This window comes from Chanodichthys erythropterus, chromosome 5 (assembly GCF_024489055.1).
Source record: "Chanodichthys erythropterus isolate Z2021 chromosome 5, ASM2448905v1, whole genome shotgun sequence".
NCBI classification, from domain to species: Eukaryota; Metazoa; Chordata; class Actinopteri; order Cypriniformes; family Xenocyprididae; genus Chanodichthys; species Chanodichthys erythropterus.
The window spans coordinates 11188519-11207936 of NC_090225.1; the positions used below are offsets into that span (position 1 = coordinate 11188519).

Sequence of the window (19418 nt, forward strand, 5' to 3'; positions counted from 1 at the left end):
ATGGAGTTTTCGCAGTCTGAAGCAAAGTCATTTCACTCGGCGGCCATCTTTAAAACTCCTCTCGGGCAGCTATTTCAGTTTTGCAAGCACAGGGGAAACGTTAGATTCTCCAAAGGATTGCATTTCATATTTTAAATCACCAATGAAATCTGACCACTGTCTCAATTTTGTTTCTAAATGCTCAAATCAATACATTTTTCAGGCTGGACCAGCCAATGCATTTGTACAATCATAACTGCGCTCGTAAGAACACTGAGAACCCAGAGCTTCTAATGGCAGCTGCAGTGACACGATGACTTTGCCAACTGGCGATTGGCTCTTTTATTTAGAAGGCAGGATTTATTCCGCCATTTTGCATGTTGCACTTTCTCCTATTCCTAGTAATATGAGTGCCCTGTCCCTGTTTGTCTGAAGTGCTACAGACCAAACCACACCCAAGAGAGTTACATCACAAAACACCAGGGAATCATGGCACTTTTATTTAGAGTCCACATCTTAAATGTACATCATAATTATTACACCACATTGAAAGAGTTCATTTAATTTTTGTTCTCTGGAAAGGCTCTGGAAAACCTTTTTCAAAGTACAACTCAAAGTGATTTAAGAAATCTTTACATAAAGCAAGAATCTGCAAGAAGCGCTGCAGAACTTCAAGTACCTGTGAGTGATACATGGATTTAATTGTAGCATTGATAATCAAATAATCAGTGTTTGAATTTGTTCATACATTAACCAAAGACAACAAGCTTTAAAATGCACCAGACTGTTGTCGCCACCCTGATCAACTTAAGCGTTCAGTCATCGGTTTAAATCATTGGGAGTTAACAGCATGATGATGCAGTAGGGGAGCAACGCTTTGGCTCCAAGTACCCTTCTTATAAATAATGATACATGACAATTCTGAGAACATACGTCACATACGTCACAAATCACACACACACGACACTAAACCACTGTTTAGCTTCATGAAACTGACTGGACCAAATGAACAAGCTTGAAGGTGAAGTGAGTAAAAAAAACAACAACCTAGATTTTAACATTATCTGGAGAAATTGAGTGGAGTTTGACTGTGCAAACTTGATGCTAAGGCATTGTGGGCGGTTGGTGTTACTATGGGGTTGCTAAAAAGTTCTAAATGTCTTTTTTCAATGTTGCTAAGGTGTTCTAAATGTTAACTGGTCTAAATTAAAAGAGCCCATGCACATCTCTATTATAGTATGGTCCCTCTATAATTCAAGTCCATTCTTCACATCTAGCAGGATTTTTTGGTTGTTTAATTACCTGGAAGGTGAAAAGTTGTAATTTGACATAAACACTTTCCTCAACAAGTGGCAAAATTTCGCTTTCTAACACAAACTTTGGTGCGCATCAATTCCCATACTGTTTAATAGACCTTAGTTAGGGTAATGCCATATTTAAGGCATAGAATTACAGTGCATTCAGTGGATTGTACTGTATTTAACAACATAACATACAGATTATTCAGCTGTCAAAATGTCTTTCTAAAAAAAACAAAAAAACATTTCAAACTCAATAAAACAGTTTTAAATGTTGCGAGTTGTTAATATGACATGACCCAAAATCTTTATTCAGTGCATGTCATTGTAAAGGCCAAGGCTGCATCCCAAATCGCATACATCCCTACTATATAGTAGGTGAAAAACATTATGTAACAAAAGAAGTATGTCAGAATTCACACTACTCATAAGAGTAGGCAAAAAGCACCCGGATGACCTACTACTTCTGGTGAGATTCTGAAGATGGACACTTTACTGGATTTACAGGATTTATGATTGGCAGTGAGGTGACACAACTGACATGATAATGTGGCGAATGTAGTACATACAGATTACTTTCATCCTACACACACTCATACTATATAGAACATAATTGTTTTGTTTTTTTTAGCTGTCACAAAGTAATTACTTATTCAAAGTAAGTACCTACTCAAGAGAGTATGCGATTTCAGACGCAGCCATAGTCTATCCCTCACAGCCTCGTTTTCTTCCGTGTTAAATTCAATATAGCGTCTACCCCGACCACTGTAACCACTAATTAGAAATGGCCAAATGACCACCCCCCTCCCAATATATGATATTCTTGCAGCTGCTCTGCTGAACTCCATTACGCACCACTCGACTTGTTGTTGGGATGACAAAAAGTTGTAGAAGATATATTCCTAGTCTGATCTACCTCAGTGGTCTAACAGCGCTCGTCACTGTCTAAATGTTTGAGATGGCCAATCAAATTTATACGACAGAAATGTTACCCGCAGTAACAACCACAAACGACCCACAGTAATATCCAGTGATGCAAACTTTATCAAGTTTTGCCATTTTTGAACTGAAAACATGGTATCATGTACATTATTCATGTATAACTGTGAATGTGACGAGACCAGAAACATTTAATGTTTTCAACATATTAGACATACGAATAAGACTGCATGTGTGCATAATTTAAAAGAACATATAATTTGCAACTCAACTTGCAAGTCAATTGATTAGTTCATACCTGCAACTAGACCTAGAACTTCTACATTCTTACTGCTTTTTCTTTATTCCCTTAAATCACTTTTAATCTTTTAATTATTTAATTCATTTAAATAAAGCCTCAACTGTTCATTTGGTATTAAAAGACAAAAACCCCACTGAAAAAGTACTGGAAAAATCATTTTTTCTGAGTTAAAAGGAGGCCGTTTCCTCAGCTAATGATCTAGACTTGAGATCATTATCCCTCACAAGTAAGAAAATATTATCCACATCCACCCTTACTTCGGTATTTTCTGACTGTAAGCGAAAAACAGTGAGCTAAATGTTGTTTTTAAATGGGCGTGAACGAAAGTATCTCATGTAGAATCTCAAACTCATTTCTTTATTACAGAAGCATCAGATTTGGCCTTTAAGATGGTGATGAAAAACACCATCAATCTCAATATCAATGACATCTTCGCCATCTGGGAAGTTTTAAACAGTTGCTTCCACAGCTAGAATAAATATTTTAATACATGAGAAAAAAGCCGCAGTGACTTTTGAGAACAGTGAAGGCACCAGGACATGCCATCCATCTAGTGCAACTCAAGAGTGACAGATGATTGGAATAGAACTAACCAGGACAACGCAATCATGTTTATCAAGCACGAATCGGCCCACAGAAATAAGAATTGGGGGCGTGTCTTATCTATATTGACACGAATTGTCTCCACTCAAGAGTTCAGAACGCGTTTGGTCTTCAGTGAAGGAAGCGTATGCTCATCTTTTGTTCGACGTCCACCTTTTCCAACACCTGAGGAACAAAAAGAAGCATTTTAAAAGGAATAGTTCACCCCAAAACAAATTTTGGCATCATTTATTCATGTCATTCCAATCCTTATTATATTCTTTCTTCCGTGAAACACTAAAGGGAAAACTCTAGGGTGAAGTATCCCTTTAAGGTGGAGCTCAAATGCTTTGAATGCTTTCCTTTTTCCAGAAATTACCTTGGTGAACTCATTGAAAGAGATACACATGTCTCCGTTAGTGTCAGCCTCCTGGATGGTTCTGTCTGCAATGCTTCCAAGCTGCTCATCAGAAATATTCACCCCCACCATCATTCTCAGCACCTGAAACAAAAAAAAACGAGTCTGAGTCAAAAGGCCATCTACTGTAACTAAGTTGGGAAAAGGTTCATACTGAAACCCTAGTATTTCTGAAGTCAGAAACCTGAATTTTCATGCCTATTCACTGTTGGCCCCGCCAGTTATATTAAAGTAATACAAGTAGGAAGGATACTATTATTCATATTAAATCAGTCGCTAAGACGTCCAGCCTTAAAAACAATGGTTTAAGTTTCTTCTTTTTTTAACAATAACTGATCATTTTTATCTTTATCTAAACTGTTTGTGCACCACATTTCAGTGTTGTTTGTTTTGACACATTGTAAAGAAGCTTTATGAAGTTTTTTTTTTTTTTGAATGAATGATACAACGGCTATATAATATTGACAGCTAGCGGCTGAAATAAGTACTGCAGTCCAAATTAATTTCAATATGCCTCTGGTCATAGAGCTTTTTAGATGGATGCCGAGGCTTTTTAGGTTGGGTAGAGTCTCTGACCCAGTTCGTTTGCTGGCTTCCATGGTCGCCAGCTGGCTGTTTTTTCCATCAACTGGCAACCCGGGTGTTGACATACCACTGCATAAATTGGCAGTGGGCAGAATCACACAGGCAAAAACAAAAACAGACTTTCTGACCCGGAACACACATTCAAAAACAGAACATGGCTGTGGTATGTCTTCCAGATAAACAAGTGTGTGAACTGAAGCATGTTTCCTAAATATCTGCAAACACATTATGGTATTTTTATGCTTTATTACAGTCTCACACACGCACACACACACACACTTTTAAAAACTATATTGGGAAAGACAAACCAGTTTAATCAGAGCAAAGTGCTGTTGGCTATTGTAACGGTCTGAGAGTAAAAAAAGTTATAATACACTTTGCAACCAAAAAATCTGAATTTGAAATTACAAATAAAATAGTGTGACAGTTTAAAAATAAAGTGATTTAAATAAATAAATAAATAATTCCCTGAAACAGAAAGCAACAGACCATCTAAGACCACCCTAAGATATAGGATGCATGCAGTTTTTTAGCTAAATTAACATTATAGTATTCATATATTACACAGTTTTATGTGTTTTATATTTTGGAACAAATCATGAACCACACCTTTAATAGTTTTTTCTTTTTTTTCAGATTTTCATGGTGAAATACAGGTTAAAATATAACCGTAGATAAGATAATGGTCACACTCTAGTTTAGGGTCCAAGTCTCACTATTAATTAACTTAACTAACTATTAACTACAACTTTTGCCTCCGTAAACTCCTAATTACTGCTTATTAATAGTAAGGTAGTTGTTAAGTTTAGGTATCGGGTAGGATTAAGGGATGTAGAATATGGTCATGAAGAATAAAGCATTAATTTATGCTTTATAAGTACTAATAAATAGCCAACATCCTAGTAATATGCATGCTAATAAGCAACTAGTTAATAGTGAGAATTGGACCCTAAACTGAAGTGTTAACAAAATAACAATTTATGTAGTTTTTTTCCCCCTTATCTATTTTTCATCTCTGACAGTAGAAGTAAAAACAATATTTCCCTGAAGTCCCGTGAATTTTAAAAAATGACCTTCTGAAATCCAGTGGGAATGACTAAGAGTTTTCCCTGTCTACCAGAGTGTCTTCCATGAATATGAATAGCTGGTTTCAGATGGCAAGGGCAGGTGAGTCAGAGCTTCATTGTTCAGACGGTACAGAACATTCTTTTGTTTCCCATGTCAGAGCCGAGTGCAGAGGCTTTCAGTTGTACGTCATTAAGCATGATTCTCTTACCTGTAGCAGCTCGTCTCTGGAAATCTTGTCGTCTCTGTCGAGGTCGTATAACCGGAAAGCGACTGTGAAGAAATAAGAGCAAATCAAAATATTATGAAAAGCCTTAAATCGCAACACTATGGTTTACATGAACACACTGAAAGCTTGGCTGGTGGCAGGGAATGGCCTTCCAGAACAGAGATAAAGAGTAGCTGTGAACTAAAGCAGGTTAAAAACAATAATTAAGTTTAAGACCAGGAACCGTTCAAGCCCTTCATTTTCTTTTGGGAAATGACATTTTGCCTGCTTATAAATGCTTTGAAGATACTGAAGAAATTATTGTTCTGATCTGAATTTGTATTTTCCAAAACTAATTTTAATGCATCTTTTATTTGAGGTTTATATAAAGTTTCCAAAAGGGCATTAAATGAGTTTTACAATCATTCCTTGTTGTGACTTTTTAAACCTTACATAAAAAAAAATAGCGTTTGAGATGGTAAGTTTGATTTATTTTTGTGAATCAGTTAAAACTGTCCATTTTAATGATTCTGATTCTGCCATCTGATTCAGTTATTTGTGTACAGTATATCACTCAAAAAATGTAAAAATGTTCATGGAGGCACTATGAACATGTTATAATTGTTTTAGCAAAAATATATGTACATTATCGTTCAAAAGTTGAGCCTGTAAGATTTCTTAAGATTTCGGTCTCTTATGCTCATCAAGACTGCATTTATTTGAGCAAAAATATTGTAAAAATGGAAAATATTGTGAAATATTATTACAATTTAAAACTAATGTTTTCTGTTTAAATTTATTTTAAAATGTAATTTATTTCTGTGACCGAAGCTGAATTTTCAGCATCATTACTCAAGTCTTCAGTGTCACGTGATCCTTCAGAAATCATTCTAATATGCAGATTTGCAGCTCAAGAAACATTTCTGATTATTTTCAATGTTTCTGATTATTATCAGAATAATTTGATTATTTGGAGGAAACCCTGATGGTCAGAGTAAGTGTGCATTTGATGAGTCACATGAGGCCACAGGAGAAGATTTGTGAATGATAGTGAAGCGACGCAACTGACAACACAATGGATGTAGTACGTCCAAATTTCATTCATACTACACACATTCAAGCAATATAGAACATGCTTTTTTAACTGTTGTGAAGTAGGTAGGTACTACATTTGGTTTGAAACTTACTATATAGTTTGCGATTTTGGACACAGCATGTGAGTGGATCTATTAGAAAGGGTAACAGATTACAAAGACTTTTACAAAGGGAAGCCTTCTCGATTTTTCAGTTGAATGAAGAATTAGATTTAACTAGATACTTGTAAAATTACAATTATTATTTTCTCTCTCTCTCTTTGTACTCGTTAACAATATGTTAGGTCCCCCTGCAATGGTTCTTTCGGTTTTTCCCAACTCTACAGACAGGGTTCCCACTCTTTCATGAACACCAGATTCAAGGACTTTTTAAAGCACCATTTATATTATATCGAACACCAAGCAAATTCACATCCCAGCATATGGAGCGTCATGAAAGACCTCTGACAGTACTTAATATTTTAGCATTTGCATCCATTTTAACCTGAAAGAGGCACAGAATCATTTGCAATGCAATTGTGGCTTATAAAGTCAGAATATATACAATGTAATATAGATATAAACTTGCAATTTATATCTCACAATTCTGACTTTATAATACACAACTGTGGCTTTATATCACGCAATTCTGACTTCGCAACTCACAATTGTGAATTTAGGGTAGCGTGGGGTAGCGTAGCTCTACTGTTTTTCCCAAAATTACCACTATATAAAGTCAAGATACATTTTTGTTGTAACTATGGACTACATTGACAAGAGTGATGTAGAAGTATTCACCATGAAGCTTATGGTGATGTAGCCTACCTGAAAGGAAATGGATTTCACTGTAAATGATCTAATTTCAGCAGTAAGAAAAAGTGTTTTAAACTTGCTGTTTTGTTGAACATACAGTAATATATGATATGAGAATAGTAAGGCCTGTAGATAGGGACTATGTGTTATATATATATATATATATATATATATATATATAGCAAAAATATCATATCACAATTCATGATTTGATCACAAATCTTTTTCATGTTGGTTTTACTATTTTGCCAGTGACTGAGCAGTACTGTCAAACTAATTTCCCTGTATTAAAAATGTGTTTGGTTACCCACATTCTTCAAAATATGTTCTTTTGTGTTCAGCACAAGACAGAAATGAATACAGGTTTGGAACAACTTTAGAGTTGTCATTTTTCATTTTTTGGTTGAACTATACCTTTAAGGACATGTTGTCCGTCCCTTTAAGGCTTATGAGCGCAATATATTGACACGCATCCGATTTTCTCTAAACTGTTTACTTTCACTTCACACTTAACTGATGGTGTAAACCTTGTGTGTATTTGACAGTATTAGCAGAATAAAATGCGAATGATAACTTTTGTCCAGTAAATGCAGCGTTTGACAGGCTTTTAGAGTGTGCGCGCTTCGGGTGTAAAAGCACGTCAGACCAGCACACGGATAAAATGTTTTAAGACTTTAAAACGCATGCAAATAATAAACTTTTGTGACTGTGAATAACTGCAGTGTTCCGTGAGTATAACTCTACCGCTGTGTTAACTTGTGATGTGAATGTATGTCGCTTTGCACGACACAGTATTGAGACGGAGGCGCAGAAAGCACTATAGCACGATACAATGATACTTCATCAAAAGCAGATCGTTGAGAACTTTTAATAGTCCACGATCAAAATCGAACACACTTATAAGAATGTTCATTTCGGACACAGCAGTTGTCACAGCTGCTCAAATGTTCAAACCCCACCTAATAACAAAGCAAGGGAAAGTACCGCAATGGAAAACACTCAGAAACTGATTGTAAAATAATATTCCAAAACAAATATACTAGGAAAAGGGGCATGTTATAATTTTGGCAAAAATTATTTCAAATTTAATTCAAGCACTTTCAAGTACTTTCCAGGCCTTGAATTCATAGGTGCGTTCCATTCGGCCGTAAGTGGACTGCGAAGTGGACTTCACACGGTATTTCGCCATCTTAAGTGAGATTCCATTCCGAAGGGAGCGAACAAGTTCAGTTCGAAGGGCACTGCGAACGGCATAGGGAATAAGGGAGCATCGATACATCACTTCACAGGAAGTAGAGAGGTAAAATTACCCAACTGTCATTGCGCACCACGTCACCAGTCAGAACTATGATGGAGTGGAGTCGTTGAAAGAGTTTTTAAACGGCTCTCCGATGGAGGAATTTACGTTTTGAGTATTCATACATTTTGAACGAAAGTATGAATGGTTATGGCGATGTGTTACATTTGTATATTTTATTCTATGAATAGGCATGACAAAGTAAAAGTGTTGAAAAGCATATGAGGCTCTGTAGTCATTTTTATTTTACTTTATTTACCTCAGAATTGTTTACTATGTGGCTGCGCGTGGAAAAGAAAGCGCACGAGATGAGACCCAGACCATAGATTAATACCGTTATACAGTTTACAAAATGAGAATTTATTTTTATATGGCATGGCAGTTACAACTTCAAGTGACAGAGTCCATTTTAAATTCGAAAGTAAATTATAATATCTATTTATTTATGTTATATCATAATCTGCACGTCACTGTCGTTGACTTTCTTTGATGATGTTTGCAGGGCGTTCCAAATGAGCGATTATTGTCAGCGAAGTCCACTTCAACTGATATACCGTGCTCAGGGAGTAGGGAGCAGTGAACACTGCGTAGGGACCCTGTCGAATGGAACGCAGCTCATGTGTCTGAAATTCAAGTGCGCGGGAACCCTGTACAGAGTAACTAATTACATCTACACCTGCAACTCATTTTGTAGCCTACACACTTGGCTGAAGGCTGAAATGGATCAGTGCCTGTATTTTAATTATTTTTGTGAATAAAGGCTTTTTAACTTTTTTTTTGTACCGGAAGACATGCCTTGGACTCTTTTCTGAACTATATTTCAAACACAACCAATGAGCACCTTCTGGGATTACTTCACAAGGTCCTTCCAGCAAGAGGCCAAGCTGTTTTCTTTGATCAGTATGAGAGATGTTTGGGTTGAACTTACAGAGGAGTTTGTTGGTCCTGCTGTTGAGAGGCTCTCCAGATGTCAGGTCTTTGTTTTTCTCGTTGTCCTCCACAGGACGGAAGTGAGCCAGAGTCCTCATGAAGCCTCTAAAGTTCACCTGATCCTCACTGAGATACATATATGAGAGAGAGAGAGAGACAGAGAGAGAGAGAGAGAGAGAGAGATACACACACATTTTTAAACTTATATTTTATTTCACATCGGTTGGAACGTTACTCCAGACAAGTTTAGACTCGTGCTTTACAATGTTCTTACAGACATGCCCGCAGGAAAGTTTCTCTATAATTCAAGGAATTTGAGTCCACAGTAAGAATCAAACACTCAAAACCAAATAAACCATGAAGAAACCAATAACCCATGTGACATCCCACCCACAGGCATGCGTTTTGAGAAAGCAATGGTATGGTTTGAAGAGTACTCAACATGTTGTATAATACAGTGATGGAAACTGATATGGAAACTATATCCTATGAGAAACCCAGATGAATGTGATGAAACTGGTCAAGAAATTCCCCTCAAAGCCAAATGAGAGAGAGAGAAAAAAAAAAAAGTATCCTTGTAAATGTTGGTTTCCTCAAAAATATTAAGTATTTCAACATTGAGAATAATAATAAAAAAAAAATATGATTTCATTTTTTTTTTTTTTAGTGAAATATGGGCACCTTTTTATTACTTTAATATTACCCACTTTCTTTTCCATTTACTTATATTTAGTTTTTTCTTTAAGTTATATACCTTGCCGTTATTTGTACAAAAAAAATACAGTAAACTATACTAGTGCATTTACACATCTAGCTAATATTCAAATGTCTTCTGAGATGTTCCTCACCCCTCTGGGAAGAAGGCATTAATTATCCGATCACCAAGAGGATTTATGGCCAACTCGGGAATCCTCTGGAAGTCTTCTCGGCTAAGATGGAGAAAGAGATAGAGAGAAAGAGAATGAGGTGTTATTGTGTGTCAGAGGTGTAAAGAGTACCTGAAAACCATACTTTAGTAAAAGTACAGATAGCTTACAGCGAAAATGACTCCATTACAACTTACAAATCACCAATTTCACACGACTTTCACTGAAGTCTTTATGATTTTATGACTTTATGAAGACTTTATGATTTTAATTGTACTTTTTAAAGGGTTAGTCCACTTTCAAATAAAATTTTCCTGATAATTTACTCACCCCTATGTCATCCAAGATATTCATGTCTTTCTTTCTACAGTCGAAAAGAAATTAAGGTTTTTGATGAAAACATTCCAGGATTATTCTCCTTATAGAGGACTTCAATGGCCTTCAAATGGTCGAAAATTGGTCAAAATTACAGTTTCAGTGCAGCTTCAAAGGGCTTTAAACGATACCAGACGAGGAATAAGGGTCTTATCTAGCAAAACGAACGGTCATTTTGTGAAAAAAATACAACTGTATATGCTTTATAAACACAAATGATCACCTTGCACATGCTTCGTATTCTTCAAAAAGCTTACGCTCTATGTCCTACGCCTTCCCCATTCTACTTACGGAAAAAAACGAAACTGGCGCTGCGTTCCACCATCTGGAGGCCATTCAAGTTCACTGTAAGGACAATAGTCCTGGAATGTTTTCATCAAAAACCTTAATTTCTTTTCAACTAAAGAAAGAAAGACATGAACATCTTGGATGACATGGGGGTGAGTAAATTATCAGGAATTTTTTTTTTTTTAAAGTGAACTAATCCTTTAACAGCGCATTTTCTCTGCACCCGGCCTTATTGTTATCAGACTGAGGAGCCAAATTTCAACTGAGCATGTGGGTTTTTTCCCCCCTCAACATGAACATGTGAAACAATATAAACACAATAATAATGTTCTGGACGATAACTGATGCAGTCTGCTTTATTGGCATTTTTTCCCCTTTTGCACTTTGTTCTTATGTATATATTTTTGTTTTGTTTTGTATATTATTTTCTGTACATTGTTTAATGATTTCAACTAAAAGAAAATTTCAAGATATAAGCTTGTGTATATTTGATAATCATAAGCTTGTTTCATTAAACTTCATTTAAATAAATGAATATTTGAATATTCATTTGTTATGAGGCCAAATATTCGAAGCTTTATGAATCTTTTGTTTCGAATCAGTGGTTCGGATCGTGTATCAAACTGCCAAAGTCACGTGAACTACTGAAATTTCGAAACACTTATGTAACGAAGCCTCGTTTACTGAAATCACGTGACTTTGGCACTTCGAACCACTGATTTGAAACAAAAGATTCGTAAAGCTTCGAAGCAGCATTTTGAAATCGTCCATCACTAGATATTGTTGAATAATTTTTTTTTTTTTTTTGGGGGGGCGCACAAAAACTATTCATTAAGGTTGAACCACTGTAGTCACATGAACTGTTTTAAATATGTTTTTAGAAACTTTCTTGACATCTGAAAGTGTTAATTATCTTGCTGGCAATGCAGGCCTCACTGAGCCATCAGATTTTATCAAAAATATCTTAATTTGTGTTCCGAAAATGAACGAAGGACTTACGGGTGTAGAATGACATGAGGGTGAGTAATTAATGACAGAATTTTCATTTTTGGGTGAACTAACCCTTTAAAAAGATACTAAAATTCATTAACTAATTACATTTACTGAAATACTTTAAACCACTGTTGTGTGCGAATGTGTTTCGGATGAGTTTCAGGTTTTACAAACAGATGTGCCTCTATGGAAACGAGACGGGTGTAATGTTACTGTATTTAGAACAAGTTTTCCTGTAATCAAAATGTAACCAACCATTCTGTTTTAATAATAAAATGACAAAGTGACCTGAACAAACAGATTTGCTATAAGAATGAAAAATTCAAACATTTTTATCCTGGTGAAAGTAAATCTGCTGAAACATTTGATATGGCTTGAGTGTTTTCAGGCTTGTTACTTTGAGCCAGTAAGTATTATTCAGCATGTACATGTCTCTGTGCTCTTGGGTTGACATTGAACCATGTAATGTGTAATAAAGCTGAGCTTCACAGGACAGACAGCCCAACCCTAATTCTGCGAAAACAGGACTTGTTAAAAGGATACGTTGAGGTCTACCCCTTTTGTTGTTCATCTAGTAAAGGCTGATATGAGAAATAATAATGTGATTACTGTGCAGACAGCGTAATCAGAACCATAATCCCATTACAATAATGAAAAAAAAAAAAAAAAAAAAAAAGTTAGTAAGGAATTATTTCTGGGAGTAACCTTCTCAGGCAAAAACGCCGGTGACCTCCACACTCACAGGACACACACCTCACCACCCTGATTTCAGAGGCTATTTATTGTTCAAACACAAGAGTCCATGTCTCTAATCTCAGTCTGACGGATGTTTGGAGTGACAACAAATACAGAAGGTCATCAACACGGTTGCGTGCTGCATTTGGGATTTTTTATAGAAACTATATTGCTGAGGATGTTTGTTGAACTAACCATCATCTCAGCAGGTTTTAAACCACAGAGGATGTTGCCATTTAAAACAAACAATTATAACAAGAACACAACTTGTGCCTTCAGCATATTTGGTCAACAGAATGAGTTTTGTTTCATAAGACGTGTCACAAAAATCATTCGAATGCTTCACAGGTTAAGTTTTCAAAAAAAGTTGATTTTGGCTTATTATACAACACCGTTCAAAAGATTGGGACCGGTTCGATTGTATTAATGTTTCTGAAAGACGTCTCTTATGATCACCAAAGCTGCATTTATTTGATCAAAAATGCAGTGAATATTGTAAAATATTTTTAATACAGTAATATTGTGAAATATTATTACAATTTAGAATAACTGTTTTATATTTGAAATATATTTTAAAATGTAATCTATTCCTGTGATGGCAAAGCTGAATTTTCAGCATCATTTCTCCAGTCTTCAGTGTCACATGATTCTCAAGAAACATTTATTATTATCAATGTTGAAAATGTTTAAAATTAAGTAGAAATCAGGATGCAATTTTTTCGGATTTTTTAATGGATAGAAAGTTCAAAAGAACATTATAAATGCCTTCACTGTCAATTCTAAATAATCTTTCTTTAGAATCCATCAAGTATGTCTTTCAAAAAAAAATAAAAATAATAATAATTTATATATATATATTATTACTAACCCAAAACTTTTGAACCGTAGTGTACTTTGGTTTTTATTTTGTCATTTTATTCAATCTCACTGATTGTACATATTATACTTTAACCCTCTGGTGGCAGTCAAAAATTTAAATAATGCTTTTTTTTTTTATTATTTAATATTGTGTATTTTTAGGGGATTTTATGGTACTAAATTATATTTATGGAATAAAAAAAATTAAATAAAAAAAAGTTATAGTTAAGTTTATTATGAAGAGTGCATAAAAATACTATTTTAATATTTTATAAAAATATATACATATTTTCCAAAACATGTTTTACTCTAAAACTGTGAGAGAATCAAAGCCATAAATCTAAACAAGATGTGTTCCAAATTTGAGGTTGATATCGCAAAAAATTAGCTTTCAGTAAGATAAAGTTTGGGCGCAGTACCGAACATTGCCAGTAGATGAAATTCGCTTTCATTCGTTTCCAATGCAAACATTTTTGACCGCAAACAGTACAAGTGTGACTTTTTTCCCCCGGACCATTTAACCTTTTCGAATCATGTCCATGATTTTTTGCATTCACATAGTGCACAAGTTTTGTACTATGTCCTTACCATACCTAGTTTTGTACCATTGTGATGAAGAAAAACTTTCTAAAAAACAAAACTTAATTTTTTTTCTATTACTGCTATATTTACACATACACAACCATCACCACTGTGCACAGCTTGCTTTCTATATTGTCTCATCTTCCTTATAACAACCTTTCATTGATAATAATAATTGTGTGTTCAGAGGTCACTCCAGTTCTAAGGACACACATAAGAAACGCAAACGAGTATGGCAATGTCACGCAGGGAAATGTGTGCTTCATTACTGTCCTTGAGCTCCCTCTTTTACAAGGAATATTTGCAATAAAAGTTGTATTTTTAGCAGTGTAATAGGAAAAAGTATTTCCTCTTAGTCAAAACTCAAACATTGTGCTAGTCATTCCTTAACATATTAACTTACAGAGCCGGAGGCTGGTGTGAATGTTAAATTAAAAGCAAGTGTGCAGACCTAACAGCGCTGCTTGTGTAATACCCGCTTCCTCATGGGTCAAAGGTTTTGCAACATCACACAGTTCATTGTTACTTAGCTCATACCTGAGTGCTCCATTCTCTCCTTTATCGAGACTGTGAAAGCGGCTGTAGAGGCGAGTGATCTGACTGTGGGAGACTGTAACACACACACAAATGAAGCACAGTAAACATTCAAGTCACAGATGTGATCATCAGATTTACAGAACTGGTTTAAAGCTTATCTGAATGACCTATAACATACTAGATGTTTCTCAAACTACACAAGAGATAATGAGGGTCTTATATCACAGGAAAGTTATCAACAGCTTGATCAATCTAGACAGGATTTACAAAATCTGATCTTGAAACTTTTCATTTGGGTTTATGTAGGTTTTAAGAAGGTAAATTTAAGACATTTCAAGATCTTTTTAAGACCAAGTAAAGAAAATGTATGGAATATATTGAAGGGAACACAATATGTTCTCTATATATGAAAATTTGTATTCGCAACACTTCAGAGTTCCAACTTCCAACAGATATCCATTATTTTAATTCATTTTTACAAAAAAAAAAAAAAAAAAAGTAACTTTTATTGTTATCTTGTTTTACAGTGAAACGGTCTAAAGAAGTTTCTTAAATCAAGATGCATTTACTGGAGATACAAATGACAAAATATGAAGTCTTGTTTTCTGTGAAATTGATCAAAATGGGCACACAAAAAAAATAAAAATAAAATTAAAAAAATCAACTTCGTTCAAATGGAAGTTTTCAGAACTTACTGACATATTTGTTCTTGTTTTACACATTTTGTTCAATTTTTCAAGACTTAATTTTACATTTCTTCTCTACCCTGTCATTCTCCTACGCTGTTTACGTTGTAGACACAGTGCTATGTCAGGACGCCGGCTCATTATTGGCCAGCTCCTGCGTCAGCATCAGACGGTTGTGTCGTGCTGCTTACGTGCACAGCGTCGGCCAATACTGGGCCGGCGTTCTGACGAAGAACCTGGAAGCGTTGTGTTGTGTCTACAACTTAAACAGCGTAGGAGAATGACAGGGAAGAGAAGAAATTGTTGAATAAAGTTGTTATTCTTGTTTTGTTTTTGCGCACAAAAAGTATTCTCTTCGCTTCACAACATTAAGTTTGAACCACTGTAGTCACATGGACTATTTTAACGATGTCTTTACTACCTATCTGGGCCTTGAAATGTTAAAAACGTCATGTTATGACGTTGCTGTCTACAGGGAGGACACTCAGAAAGCTCTCAGATTTCGTCGAAAATATCTTAATTTGTGTTCTGAAGAAGAACGATTTTCTTATAGGTTTGGAACGACATGAGGGTGAGTAATTAATGAAAAAAAATCTAATTTTGGGGTGAATAACCCTTTAAATAAATACAAAAAAAGAGACCATAATTATTCACAAATCAAAATGGCTTTGATTCCAGCTCTACACACTGTTCATTATCTCAACCAAGTTCATGAGGTTTGTGTGATGTTTTATGTATACTGGACACTGTTCAACCAAATAAAGCAGCTTTGGAATGGTACATAGTCCTGGAAATTTCTCCACAAATAAACCACCTTTTACCATTAACAAAGTAAAGCCAATATCTAACCACATCAGTGAAACAGCTTCCACAACAATTTAACATGGCTTTGAGTAAATTAAGTAAATAAATACAGAACAATCCCACAGGATACAGCTGCACAAGTTCGGCCAAGAGTTAAAACTCAACCACATAAAGAGAACCAGTGTGAAATCCTGGATTCTTCCCTGTAGGCTTTGACACCAGAGAAAGAGAGCGGAAAAACATAAAATTACAAGAAGGAGAGCCCTTCATGTGGCTTTATGGGAATGTAGTAAAATCTGGGCTTACAAACACATAAAATAAGTCATGAAAACTCATATAGACAAATCAGGGCATTAGAAATTCAGAAATATTAACAACAATTCAAAACATCAAAACAAGAGCCTGCAGACCCTTTTTAGCTTGGTTTATGTGGTCTGCAAAATAAAGACTAACATATAACCCATATAACTCCACTAACGTATAAACCGTATCCCCAGCCTATTTCTAGATTTTGTGGGGGTGGACGTCTCTCCCTGTGGTTCATTCGTACCAAAGGCCAAAGCACTGAGATGGCAGAGATCAGAAAATGCTGCTGTTCTTGGCCCCCACACCAATGATCACACAACATTCTCTAAACCTCTAATTACAGCTGCACAGGTGTAAACAGTGTCATTAAAATATCATTTTTTGCATCAGTGAAATGCAGATTACCAAACTCTGATCCAGACATGAGTTCATCCAGATGTCTGAAAACTAGGCTGGCTGAGTTATCCATTATTAAAAGCAAATCTGATGGCGTCATTACTCAAAAATGTTCACAGAAGTCTCTTTATGGTAGTTTTAAAATATTATAATGTTTTAGCAAGAGCCAGACATATATTCTTGTTCTTTGCTATGTATTGCTATATTGGAATGTACAAAAAAACGAAAATGATTAAACATATTTCTTCCTTGTAGCCAACATTTGAAGTTGCTCAAAACCTTTCATCAAACGTGTCCCAAAACCTCCTTCTTTGGACAACTTAGTTCTTAAGACAACTTTAATTAACTTTTTTTTGATCCACTTCAAATGTTGATATATATATATATATATATATATATATATATATATATATATATATATATATATATATATATATATATATATATATATATATATATATATATATATATATATATTATATATATATATACAGTACAGTCCAAAAGTTTGGAACCACTAAGATTTTTGATGTTTTTAAAAGAAGTTTCGTCTGCTCACCAAGGCTACATTTATTTAATTAAAAATACAGTAAAAACAGTAATATTGTGAAATATTATTACAATTTAAAATAACTGTGTACTATTTAAATATATTTGACAAAGTAATTTATTCCTGTGATGCAAAGCTGAATTTTCAGCATCATTACTCCAGTCTTCAGTGTCACATGATCCTTCAGAAATCATTCTAATATGCTGATCTGCTGCTCAAGAAACATTTAATGTGTACAATTGTACAAAATATTTGTGTACTTTTTTTTTCAGGATTCCTTGATGAATAGAAAGTTCAAAAGAACAGCATTTATCTGAAATACAAAGCTTCTGTAGCATTATACACTACCGTTCAAAAGTTTGGGGTCAGTAAGAATTTTTATTTTTTTGAAAAGAAATTAATACTTTTATTCAGCAAGGATGCATTAAATCAATCAAAAGTGGCAGTAAAGACATGTATAATGTTACAAAAGATTAGATTTCAGATAAACACTGTTCTTTTGAACTTTCTATTCATCAAATAATCCTGAAAAAAATAAATATTTTGTACAATTGTAATTAATTTTGTACATTAAATGTTTCTTGAGCAGCATATTAGAATGATTTCTGAAGGATCATGTGACACTGAAGACTGGAGTAATGATGCTGAAAATTCAGCTTTGCATCACAGGAATAAATTACTTTGTGAAATATATTCAAATACAAAACAGTTATTTTAAATTGTAATAATATTTCACAATATTACTGTTTTTACTGTATTTTTAATTAAATAAATGTAGCCTACATACATATATATACATACATATACATATATATATATATACATATATATATATATATATATATATATATATATATATATATATTATACACACACACATACATACATACACACACACATACATACACACACACACATATATATATAATGTTGTATGCATGTACTATGTATACTACAGACAGCATTTGACACAAACACACTTGCAGCTTCTGAAAATAACAGATATTCATCTGCTGCCCCTCAATATACACACACACACCCCACTCATATCATGACACAGACACACACACACACACACACACATCAGATCATCTGAAGAGCAGGGTTCACCCGGTCAGTTTAGATGAGTGGATCTCAAACCTGCTCATGAAACCTCTACTAATAGGCTGAGTAGTTGAATTAGGTTTGTTATACAGGTAGTAGCAGCTTAACATGTTGTGAGCTTCTTTTAACCAAAAATAATTATTTTGTAAGAAAAAAATGATAATATTACGTCCTCCTGTAGAAATTCAGGTTTGTTTTAAAATGCATTTAGCACACCACAGGACATGAAATACTTCCCAAAAAGTATGTCATATGTCATGTGTGTGTCATAATCATCAGAACTCTCTCGAGCCATGTACTAAACACACTATTAATCCACACAAAACTAATACTCACATCCAGTTTCTTTCTTGATTTCTTCAATGTCCTCTTCTCTGAGTAAAGATGAAGCTCTGGAGCCCATGACTGCTGTTTCTAACTGAAGATCAGCTCGAGCTAACACGTGAAATTCACTCCTTATCACTAAACACAGAGCTTTATAAGGCTGTCGGATAAACAGTCAGCCTTCGCAACTGTCTATCCGGCGTAACACTCGCTAACTTCCTAATTACAACGGGATCTGACGCGATCCAAATCAAATCTAGTTGAATAAAGGAAGAGTTTGAGAGGCTAAGCTAAAGGCAGGTCGGAGTGGATCTCCGTGACGTCCGCAAATGCCGATTCGGTGTTTGCGTTGGTTTTGGCCACGCCTGTAGAATAACGCGTTATGATTGGTCTGTGCGGTTGTCTGTCAAGTGGGCGGGATTTAAAGGGCCAGGCGTGTGCAAAATAGTTCCTAGAAATAGAGTAAAGCGGGTAGAGTGACAATGAAATGGGGATGCCTTACCAGAAAATACAACATGAGAACAGC

At 34.9% G+C, this 19418-nt stretch overlaps 1 protein-coding gene across 1 annotated transcript; it reads right to left on the reverse strand.

The window, feature by feature from the left end:
- Window positions 1-462: 462 nt before the first annotated feature.
- Window positions 463-19207, reverse strand: chp1 (calcineurin-like EF-hand protein 1). The gene is made up of 7 exons (XM_067386054.1): window positions 18905-19207; window positions 14723-14795; window positions 10337-10417; window positions 9487-9614; window positions 5379-5440; window positions 3479-3601; window positions 463-3285 (listed from the first exon to the last, which is right to left on the reverse strand). The coding sequence occupies exons 1-7, from the start codon at window positions 18969-18971 to the stop codon at window positions 3232-3234; spliced, it is 588 nt and encodes a 195-aa protein (XP_067242155.1). The 5' UTR covers window positions 18972-19207; the 3' UTR covers window positions 463-3231.
- Window positions 19208-19418: the final 211 nt, after the last annotated feature.